We start from the raw sequence: 11851 nt of genomic DNA, 5'->3' as shown, positions 1-11851 counted from the left end.
AATTAAGTCTCTTTTGTTCTTGCTCTGCATCACCCGGCCTCATTCTCAACACATAACAGCCCAAACACGTGCATAACCAAGGAGCTGCCGATCACTGAGATGAGCAGCTACTGGGTCACTTTAGCTCCACCTGCTGGACACATGTTGGACATGCAGGGTGTAGCGTCGCATCTGTGGAGCAAAATAAGTGGGAAATCTCAATGTAAATCAATCTGACTGTAATCCTGACATTCTTAATTTTTCACAGAAGTACATGTTTGTGAAAAACAGGCACACACCGAGAGAAGCACTTCAGCTGACTTTAGAGCAGGCTGATCCATCCAGGTCACTAGAATTCACTTGAAATTCCTGGAAATTTACCCCTAAAGTCCTTAAAGTTCAAACCAATGACAAGAAAACTTCAATGATTACAAATATTTTAATAGCATAACTCAATAATCAGACAAGTCAAAGTTGTGACTCTCAGACATGAAATTATATTCATGGATCAAGAAGAAGAAGAAGAAGAGGCCACGATTCCAGGGGTGAGCCAGGGAGCCACAGGGAACATCGGTGCATTAACTAAGCTGTTTAGTCCTTTTGGAGAAACACAGCTCCCCATGGATGCCAACCAGGCACCGCTTGTCCTCATCAGCAGCTCTGGCATCGTGGAGCTAACCTGTTCACATTTAACAGTGGACAGTGATTGAAAACGATCACCCCTCAGATACTAATGTGGGCATCAGAAAACAACTTCCTGTTTGGTTTTCAGTTGAAAAGTCACAGACTACCTTCCAGAAACGGTTTTATCCCACTATGAGTGCAATAACACAATGACCTAGTCTTAACCTCAGCAGCCTAATGGCCATTTTAGCCACTTGGGGAAAAGTAGAACTGATTTCAAATCCACAACAGTTTAAACATAATACATGTAAAATAAAGATGCACTCATTGTCCCTCTGCAGGACCTTCAGTAATGTTGCTGTCTCAAGCTTTATTGAGACTGACCAACCCCGAGCTCGTGTTTAAAGTCTGAAAGTCTGCATTACAAACTGGAATTGACTGTTTTACAGAGAAAGTTACACATTAATGGCACACCGCCATCTTTCTTCTGTTTTGAACAGCTGGGTCACAACTTCTGCCTCAAAGTGAGCTTTTATTTTTTGCTAATGTGCTCTAACATGACTGACTGGTGCTTCACTCTAGGAGCATGTTTGGCTCGTCTCTTTGCTATGACTCTGTTCTTGTGTAAGCCAATCAGGACGGGGCAACATTTAGCAGTGTTTCTTTCACACCCAATGGGATCAGTCCTGATAACGTTTGATGGCAGTTTCTGATTCGAAGCCTCTGGACTGAACAGTCACCTGCACGTTTGCACTGCAGAGTAAAACACTGGTCAGATTGAAGCTGCTGCAACAGCTTGAGTACTCCTCATTAGAACTGACGGAACCGTTCTGTTCTCTTTGGGTCATCTACCTTCGCCCACCCAGCAACTGTAAGACTAACTCCTCATCCTCTGCCAAAGAGAGACCAGTGTCCAGAGCTGTGTGCTCATCATCTTCATCGCTCACTTTCCTCCTCTTTCCTGCTGTATGCTTCTCATCCTCCTCTTCGCTGTCCTCCTCCTCTTCCTCTTCACTGCTGTGCTGCCGTTTAGACGACCCCATTTCCATCTCGTCCTCCTCATCCTCTGACGACGAAGAAGACGACGAGTGCACTTTGTCGGGATCTGGCAGAGCACTGGGGTCAAACTCGTCTTCGCTGTCATTGGCCAGGTAGGCCACGACCTCGTCCTCCTCGTCCTGGTCCCGCTTGCTTGCCTCCTTCCTGGCAGCCCTCTCCTTCAGCCGCTTCTCTCGGTGTTTGGCTTTCACCTTGCGGCTGTACTCCTGCTTATCAAACTCTTGATCTTCCCGCTTCAGCCTCTCCCGAGCCTTTTCCACATTGATTCCCGAAACGTCCTCCTCTTCTTGCTCCCCCTCATCCTCAGCAGTCACTGCTTGCTGGACTGGTGGCCAAAGCTGCACAGCCTCACCTTCTTCATTGAAAGTCACTTTGGTGTTTACCTGAAACTTTCTCTTGAGGATCTTTTTAGCTTCTTTGTACTTTGTCTCTTTCTCAGTTTTCTTTTCTGGGTCATTTTCAGGATCCTCTGGACTCTGCTGATCCTCCGTCAGATTAAAGACATCCTTTCGTTTGACTGTCAGCAGGTCCAAGTCTCGTAGATCATCATCATCATCGTCATCAGCGTCACCTGCACTCGGGGTTAATGTCTTGGACGTATCCAAACCTCCTTCATCACCACCGTCCTCATCCTCACTGGACTCGTCTGACTCCGAGTTTTGCCGCTCCTCACGAGAAACCTCTCCTTTCAGCTGGGCCTTAAATCTCCTCAGCTCTTCTTCTTCCTCAGACTCCTCCTCCTGCACTTCTTTCTCTACTTTCTGTGCCTGAGCTTTACTTAGGAACCGAACCCTTGGGGCCACAGCGAGGCCGAGGGACAAAGCGTACTCGTGAAGCTTGATCTTAAAGGCATCAAACACCTCTTTGTTCTTCATGAGGTACACCGAGCGCAGGTAGGAAACAAAACACCTCTGGGCTCGCTCCTTCTGCTCCTTCTCCTGAGCGAGGAAGGCCTCCAGCTTCTGCTGCACGTTCTGCAGTTTGTCTGGGTTCACCTGGAAGTAGCCAAACAATTAAGTTAATCAGATCTTATGTAATGTTTTGTGACTACACTTAAATCTGCCTGTTTGAAACCACATATAAATGTATATTAAATAAATGAACTATAATAAATATATTCTGAGGAGGTTTCTAAGACTAGTACAGCTCTGGGTGACGAGATGTGCGGACATAAAGGTTTTTTATTTTGCAATATTTGAAATATAAGTACCACATTAAGCTGTATCAGCAGTATTGGGTTTAGCATAATCATATTATATCTGCCTGTACTTGTTCCTAAATTTGAGTTGCTGTCACCACTGTGAGTCTTTTCCCCAACTTTTCTGTCAGATTTGTAGTGATACTTAAAAAGTTATTTGACGTGTGCACACCTCGTTAGGACGGCAGTTTGTGCAGATATTAACAGTGTTATACTAACGTGTAGTGCCTACACTACTAAGCTGTAGTGCCTCTTCACCTCACTGTACAATACCTTGTCCAATACTTTTTGTAAATAGTCAACAGTGCAACAGACTCAATACTTGAAATGTGCAATTCACTTGTATTTTTATTTCTATTTATTCTATTTATCCCCTTTGTATATTTTATTTATATTTGTCTCTGTATTTATATGTGTGTGTGTGTGTGTGTGTGTGTGTATGTATGTATATATATATATATATATATATGGATAGCGTAGTGGTTAGACTACACGCCTTTGGAACAGAGGATCGCAAGTTCGATTCCTGCCTGGGGCGTCTGTATCCAGTAAGGGTCCAAGGCTAGACCCCCTATGCTAAGCAAGCCTACCGCAGACATGAGCGAGACAGATAAATATGAAGGCATGCCGGCTCGGACGTCGCCCGGATCAACAAGGTCCGCGTCAGGTGTTGAGGAACCAGGGCACCCTGACGAAAAGTGGGCTACTGGAACAAGAAGGCATCGGTGGGCAAGAGACGAAAACAGGGCATTGTTGGAATGCTACTACGCAAGTAACCCTGGCGGAAGGGGCTACATGAATAGGATGAGGGACCTATGGATTCTTCGATACCCAACATCCACAATGACGGCGAAACAACTAGTAGCTCAGTGTTCCAACATTCGAAAGAAGGGACTGCTCTCACAGCTAGAGATTGACGAGGTACAACACAAATGCTACGGCAAGGAGGAGTCAGGACGCCAGGTCAGGGGGGAGATATCATCACCCCCACCCGAAATTGGGTACATAGCCCCAAGTGCGATAGGAGAAGGATCGTTGAGTGCGAGAGGAACTGACCTGAAAAATAGGATCATGGCCAAGCTTGAAACCTGGATCCCCCGTAGCCGGTTACCAAGATTACGTGAAGTACCCTCAGAAGGTCTGCTAGATGATGTTAATGCAGCACTACGGGCAATACCTACAACCACGATTACCGACACTAACAAGCTCATCTACAATACGGCAACAGTGATCAGTGAGATGCTTGGTTACAAGTTGAACAGCGACAAGGGGCAGTACCCTCCATGGAGAAGGAGGCTAGAGGGCAAGATCAAAGTAGCACGGAGGGAGGTTAGCCAACTAACGGAGTTGCAGAAAGGAGCGACAAATAAGGTGCCTAAGAAATACAGCAAGCTGTCCATACCTGAGGCCTTGGAAACTGCCAAGCAAAGACTCACAGCCTTGGCCAGCCGCTTGAGGAGGTACACCAGAGAGATAGAAGGCAGGAGAATAAACCAGCTGTTCTCCACAGAACCAGCAAAGGTGTACTCTCAGTGGCAAGGGAACAATAAGAGAACAGCACCACCAAGGCTGGAGACGGAGCAATACTGGAAGAGCATATGGGAGAAGGATGCAACCCATAACGGCAATCCTCAGTGGCTAGAGGATCTGAGGGCAGACCACAGCGACCTCCCTGAACAGGGTCCAGTAACCATCACAGTGGCAGATATCCAAGAAAGGGTCTCCAGTATGAAGAGTTGGACAGCACCAGGGCCCGACATGGTTCACGCCTACTGGCTGAAGAAGCTGACTGCACTCCACGAGCGTCTGGCAGCACAAATGAACCAGCTGCTAGTTAACGAGAGACACCCGGAATGGCTAACTGAAGGCCGGACGGTCCTGATCCCCAAGGACCCCAAGAAGGGACCGGTCCCCTCCAACTACCGACCAATAACCTGCCTCAGTACTACATGGAAGCTCCTGTCAGGCATCATATCGGCTAAGATGAACAGGCACATGGGTCAATACATGAGCGGGACACAGAAAGGAATTGGCAAGAATACCAGAGGCGCAAAACACCAGCTACTGGTAGACAGAACAATCAGCCGAGACTGCAAGACCAGACTGACCAACCTGTGCACTGCCTGGATTGATTACAAGAAGGCCTATGACTCAATGCCCCACAGCTGGATACTGGAATGCCTAGAATTGTACAAGATCAATGGGACCCTAAGAGCCTTCATCAGGAACTCAATGGGGATGTGGCGTACAACACTGGAGGCCAACTCCAAGCCCATAGCACAAGTCACCATCAAGTGCGGGATCTACCAAGGAGATGCTCTGTCCCCACTGCTGTTCTGCATAGGCCTGAACCCCCTCAGTGAGATCATTAACAAGACTGGCTACGGATACCGACTACGGAACGGAGCAGTTGTCAGCCACCTCCTGTACATGGATGACATCAAGCTGTATGCCAAGAGTGAACGAGACATCGATTCACTGATCCACACTACCAGGCTATACAGCAATGACATTGGAATGTCGTTCGGACTGGAGAAGTGTAGTCGGATGGTAACAAAGAGAGGGAAGGTAGTCAGAACTGAGGGGATTGAACTACCAGAAGGCAACATTGCAGACATAGAGGACAGTTACAAGTACTTGGGGATCCCACAGGCGAATGGGAACCATGAAGAGGCCGCTAGAAAAGCTGCAACCACCAAGTACCTGCAGAGGGTCAGGCAAGTCCTGAGGAGTCAGCTGAATGGTAAGAACAAGATCCGGGCCATCAACACGTACGCCCTGCCCGTGATCAGGTACCCTGCTGGGGTAATAGGCTGGCCAAAGGAGGAGATAGAAGCCACTGACATAAAGACAAGAAAGCTCCTTACCATGCATGGAGGGTTTCACCCCAAATCCAGCACCCTGAGGCTGTACGCTAAGCGGAAGGAAGGGGGCCGGGGACTGGTGAGTGTCAGCACCACAGTCCAGGATGAGACAACGAACATCCAAGAATACATTGGGAAGATGGCCCCAACTGACCGAGTGCTCAGTGAATACCTCAGGCAGCAGAAACCCAAGAAAGAGGAGGGAGACGAGGAACCATCATGGAAGGACAGGCCCCTGCACGGTATGTACCACCGGCAGATAGAGGAGGTGGCTGATATCCAGAAATCCTACCAGTGGCTGGACAAAGCTGGACTGAAAGACAGCACAGAGGCACTAATCATGGCAGCACAAGAACAAGCTCTGAGCACAAGATCCATAGAGGCTGGGGTCTATCACACCAGGCAAGACCCCAGGTGCAGGCTGTGTAAAGATGCCCCAGAGACAATCCAGCACATAACAGCAGGGTGCAAGATGCTAGCAGGCAAGGCATACATGGAACGCCATAACCAAGTGGCCGGCATAGTGTACAGGAACATCTGTGCCGAGTATAACCTGGAAGTCCCGAGGTCAAAATGGGAGATGCCCCCAAGGGTGGTGGAGAATGACCGAGCTAAGATCCTGTGGGACTTCCAGATACAGACGGACAAAATGGTGGTGGCTAACCAACCGGACATAGTGGTGGTAGACAAACAGAAGAAGACGGCCGTAGTGATCGATGTAGCGGTTCCGAATGACAGCAATATCAGGAAGAAGGAACACGAGAAGCTGGAGAAATACCAAGGGCTCAGAGAAGAGCTCGAGAGGATGTGGAGGGTGAAGGTAACGGTGGTCCCCGTGGTAATCGGAGCACTAGGTGCGGTGACTCCCAAGCTAGGCGAGTGGCTCCAGCAGATCCCGGGAACAACATCGGAGATCTCTGTCCAGAAGAGCGCAGTCCTGGGAACAGCTAAGATACTGCGCAGGACCCTCAAGCTCCCAGGCCTCTGGTAGAGGACCCGAGCTTGAAGGATAAACCGCCCGCAGGGGCGTGCTGGGTGTTTTTTGTTTTTTTTTTATATATATATATATATATATATATATATTAGGGGTGCAACGATATTGAACCGTTCGATACAGTGCTTTCGGTTCGGTACGCATATGTATCGAACAATACAACATTTGTAATTTATTTTATCAACTTTCCTTCTGACGATGCTGTCTGTGTTGAGCGCTCAGTGAATCTGTGTTCGACTACTCCGCCTAGGCTGCACTGTCGAGCGCAGATTCACTGAGCGCTCAACACAGACAGCATAGTCAGAAGGAAGAGCGCAGGGCAAGCTAGCGAGACAGAAGTTAAGCTCTCCTTGCAACATGGCAAATTGACCCTCATTCAGATCTGGCGTTTGGAATTATTTTGGTTTTCATGTGACGTATGACCCTGAAGGTAAGCGAGTCATGGACTAAAGTAAAACAGTATGTTGGATGTGCCACGCAATGCTCAATTACATGGGTGGGAACTAGTGTGTTAGCGCAGTTAGCTCGTTAACGTGTTGGCCGTCTAGCCCCATGCACGGAGCGATCGGCGGTAGCTCGTTAACGGAGATTTGCCGTGTTGTGGCGTTAAGGTCATTTCAACGAGATTAACCTGAAAGCACTAGTGGGAACACAACGAATATGACTGCACATTTACGCCGACATCATCCTAGTGCAAAGACAAAAACAAGCAAGCATGCTACTAACTTTAGCCGAGTCATTTAGACAGCTGTTAGCACATGATTCTCCTTATGCTGCTGAGAATATAGCCCAGAAGAAGCGGATAGTATAGCTTTTATTTTGGAAAGAGCCATTTCTCTGTAATAAACTCTCTTTTCCAAAGATGAGTGATTCCTCAATCAGATACAGGGCTCGCAATATCGCTAGCCCGACGTCCCGGAGCTAGCGATTTTTTCAGTCGGGCTACCAAAAACTATCTCTGCCCTGCCCGTCGGGCTATTGTAGGAAAAATATATGTCAATGCTTTTGCATTCTTTCAGAAATGTAGCTGGGTAATTATGTCATTGGGTGAGCCACTGTCAATATGTGACATATTGAAGTCGCGTTTGAATTTGCGCTTGTTTTTTGCTTTCACTTTGCAATCGTGCAAACTGTGTATAGAGAGCGACAGCACTGATCTGTGAGTGATGATAATTTGTGCACCAATTCCTCTGACATCGTCTTATTAATCGTTAGCTTACTATGCAAACATGACAAGTGAAATCTCCCGCAGCTTAAACATGTGAGAGGTTGATCGCGCAGAGAATCGCTGAGCTTATGTGAGTCCGTGTGTAAAAGCAGCAGGATATATATTTTAGTTCTGCTGAGCCAAATAAGACAGGTCAGGGTGAAGAAGTGACAGCCAAAGAAAAGCTTACCACAAAACGGAAAAGTTATGACAAATCAGACTATAAGGCAAAAAGAAAGTGCAGCTTTATGGTTTCATGGACAAAAGAATTTCTGTGGCTGCAATATGATGAGCTAAATAACCAGGGCTGCACATAAGTGGTCCGCAGGTGCGCATTCGCTGTCAAAATAAAAAACATGCACAAGGGTTAGGGTTAAATTTAAAAACTGTACTTTTGAGTTAAAATATATATTTATAATTTTAATAAATGACAAATTAAAAAGGCATGAACATTTTTTTGTATCGAAAAAATATCGAACCGAACCGAACCGTGAATTTTGTGTATCGTTGCACCCCTAATATATATATATATATATATATATATATATAACAATTCTGTAACTGTAACTTCGGTCGTTGCTGTGCTTTTTTTTGGAAGTCGAATTTCCCAGAGGAACCCACCCGAGGGATTAATAAAGTTCTATCTTATCTTATCTTAATTCCTGGGGAGTAATGCAAAGTACTGTACTGAGGGTTTGAAATATCTCCTTCTAAATGGAGTAAAAACATCAAACTGTTATTTTACTGTTTTACATAAACCTACTGAACAGTGTGTGTGTGTGTGTGTGTGTGTGTGTGTGTGTGTAATGGGTAGATGATGTCTCACTTGTATCTTGTTGATGGGAACTTTCTTCTCCTCCAGCTGCTTCACCATGCCTTTCTCCTCCGAGGGCAGCAGCAGCAGCAGGGCCTCTCCACCCTCCTTGTACCTGGCCGTCCGGCCCACCCTGTGGATGTATGTGTCGGCGTCCTCTGGACAGTCAAACTGCAGCACCCAGTGGACGGCAGGGAAGTCCAGGCCTCTGGCAGCTATGTCGGTGGCAAAAAGCACAGCGTTTTGCTTCTTGAGGAAGTCGTTGTACACCTCCACCCTCTTCATTTGCTGCTGTTTTCCATGCAGCGCCAGGATGGGCATGCCTGGCCGGAGACGGCAGAAAGCTCGGAACAGGTACTGCACCTCCTTGCAGCAGGCGAAGAAGACTATGATCTTCTTCTTTAGGTGGCTCCTAATGAATGAGTAGAGCATGTTGACCTTCTGGTGGAGCTCACACACGATGTAGTTCTGCTCCAGCGTGGCTGGCGTGCTGAACTTGGCTTTTTCGTGCACCCACACATACTCCGGATCTTTGAGACTGAGCCGGCCCAGGTCTTTGACTGATTTGGTTTGCGTGGCAGAAAACAGCAGAGTCTGCCGGGACTTGGGGAGATTCTCCACGATGGCATTGAGCGTATCTGCAAAGCCCATGTCCAGAATGCGGTCTGCCTCATCCAGGACCAGCATGTGGAGGTCGGATGCGTGGAAGGTGGCCGTTTCATCCATGTGCTGGAGGAGTCGGCCCGGGGTGCAGATGACAATGTTGGTACGGTGAATCCTCTCACACTCGCTTTTCAGGTCTTTTCCGCCGATGATGAGCCCTGCAGAAAACTCGTGGTTCCTGCCCACCTTGCGCAGGACTTCAAAGGTCTGGTAGGCGAGCTCTCGGGTGGGAGAGATGATGAGAGCACCGAGGCCGTCCATGGAGCTCCATTGCTGGCGGTAGAGACACTCCAGGACCGGTATGAGAAAGGCTAAAGTCTTACCGGAGCCAGTTTTAGCCGCACCGAGAACATCTTTCCCCTGCAGAGCGAAGCCGATGGTCTGCCGCTGGATCTCCGTAGGCTGCCGATACTGAGCCTCCTGCAGGCCCAGCAAGGTCTTCTTAGAAATGGGGAAGTCGGAGAACTTGACAACCTCCTTGAGGTTGATTTCTCCATACCTGCTCACCAGCTTATCGATGTACTCTCGTTCTACCTGCCACTCGGGCTTCTTCTTCTGCGCCCTCTCTTGCTTCACTCGTGCTTTGGTCCGGTTGTACTTTTTCTTCCATTTCTCGAAGTTTCTGACGGGGTCGACGCTCGCTTTCATCTTTTGGGGTTTCGGTTTTTTCCCAACAGGATTTGGGCCTTTTTTCTCCATGACTAAAGACGAGAATCGCAGCAAGATCGAGTCAAAAACACACACGCTGGACTCTAGATAAACAGCATGGAGAAGCCTGCTCGCCGTCGCGTGTTGAATGACGTAGTCATCCCGCGACTCAAATCTTTAACATGGGGAAGCTTTGCCCTGAACTTCATTTGACAGGCAGAACTGCAAAATATTTATTTATGTATTTAAATGTATTCACAGCGCTGTGTAAAGACAACGGGCGAATAACAAAGACAGAAGTGGGTGCAAAGGTCAGCATAATTCCGCAGTGTTGAATATTTTTACCGTCAAAGGTGGCAGCTGCCTTGGCCAGCTTCAACCTTCCTTCAGAAAACGTGTAAAAACAACAGTTGTGGTTGTCATTCTCACAGAGGACTCACGTATTCACATCCAAATTAAACCACGATGTTGAGTTGTGTAAATCTCATTTCGCTGCTTCTTTTGAATCTTCTTTCACTTTAGGGGTTTAGGAGGTGGAAACATACTTTCTCCTTATTATTTAACATCCTCGACACCAAATTCCTTCAGAATATAATTCAACTTTTTGGGTTAACATATATTTCAGTGATTTGACTGCTGCAAATCAGAATTCCCACTATATGTCTAAAAAAATCCCCTAACCTTCGCATTTGACCAGGTCCTCACCTTTCGCTATAGAAATATTGTTTGTAGCACAACACATGGAGTTTGCGTGTTTTCCACATATTTTCCTAGGTCCTCCCACAGATATGCGTGATTGACTCTATAGTCTTGAATGGTAGTATATCTCTATGTTTAAGACCCATGACAGTTGGCAGCCTTTCCAGGGTTTACCTTCTCTCTCACTCTATGATATCTTGTTACCCTTCAGCCCACCAGCTACCCTGAACTGGACAAGTGGAAGAAAGTGGATGGACAGAAAGATAGCCCAATTTAAAATCAAAATGTTTAATAAAGCAGGGTATGGTGTAGGGTAGGTCTGCCTTGGGACCGTAGTTGCTGTTGTATGGGTGTGCAGTGGTTCTTGGTGTCACAATTACATGAACTTATTATGTCAGTGTTTGTGTCACTGAAGTAGCATCAAAACTCTGAGTCTTCACAGCAGGACCTCACCTGAGTGCATCACAGTGACTCTGTGGTTTAGCCCTGTGGCAGACTGGCAACCTGTACAGGGTGTATTCTGCCACTTGCCCTGTGGGATCTGGGATAATGTTCAATGTTCACAGCTAGAGTGGAAAAAACAACTCAAAGAGTGCGAGAAGCAGAAAATATTGTCTTCAATCCATCATTTGTTTTCAACAGACATGATATACAACAGACCTAACGAGCACTAACAGTCTGCTTCTCTATTCACATTTCAAAAACTCCTTCAAAAACTTTTTTGCGTATAAGTATCAACTGCTTTTTATTCAGCTTTCACAGCCATCTTATCCACCTCCAATTATTCATAAAGAGCATGCCACAGGCAAAATATGGCAGCAGTAACAGTTCCGCTATAATTTCTTTATTAAAATCATGAAAATCAATTCTGTGTCAGAGAAAATCTAAGAATGATGTTATTGCTGGAGATAGTCCTCGTTTATAAAGTTTGTAAAATGCCCCATTAGTGCTGTGCCATACTGCAGATTTTATTTGGTATCACTCTGATACCAAGCAGGGCCAGTATTGCTGATACCAGTACAGATAGTGGTACTTTGAACTTATAAAGGCAGCTCGTGTTGTGGAGAACAGTTTGTGAGCTTTTTATGTATTTTCAAACTTC

The 11851-nt window shown here is 46.7% G+C and overlaps 1 protein-coding gene across 1 annotated transcript; it reads right to left on the bottom strand.

Annotated features, from left to right (window-relative positions):
* Nucleotides 1-516: 516 nt before the first annotated feature.
* On the bottom strand, nt 517-10170 carry ddx10 (DEAD (Asp-Glu-Ala-Asp) box polypeptide 10). The gene is made up of 2 exons (XM_085372379.1): nt 8752-10170; nt 517-2657 (listed from the first exon to the last, which is right to left on the bottom strand). Exons 1-2 carry the CDS (start codon nt 10099-10101, stop codon nt 1452-1454), a joined length of 2556 nt encoding a protein of 851 aa, XP_085228505.1. The 5' UTR covers nt 10102-10170; the 3' UTR covers nt 517-1451.
* Between the last annotated feature and the right edge of the window lie 1681 nt (nt 10171-11851).

Source organism: Diplotaxodon limnothrissa, linkage group LG15, assembly GCF_057381915.1.
Source record: "Diplotaxodon limnothrissa isolate DT_005_m linkage group LG15, D_limnothrissa_male_GT1.1, whole genome shotgun sequence".
Classification (NCBI taxonomy): domain Eukaryota; kingdom Metazoa; phylum Chordata; class Actinopteri; order Cichliformes; family Cichlidae; genus Diplotaxodon; species Diplotaxodon limnothrissa.
Note: the sequence above shows the minus strand (reverse complement) of the source record. Positions and strands in the feature narration are given on the sequence as shown.

Excerpts from the sequence above, each read along its gene's own strand:
- ddx10 (XM_085372379.1), bottom strand. The coding sequence starts at position 10,101 with ATGGAGAAAAAAGGCCCAAATCCTGTTGGGAAAAAACCGAAACCCCAA. Across the intron at positions 2,658-8,751 it reads TTCCCATCAACAAGATACAA|GTGAACCCAGACAAACTGCA; the intron begins GTGAGACATCAT and ends GGCTACTTCCAG.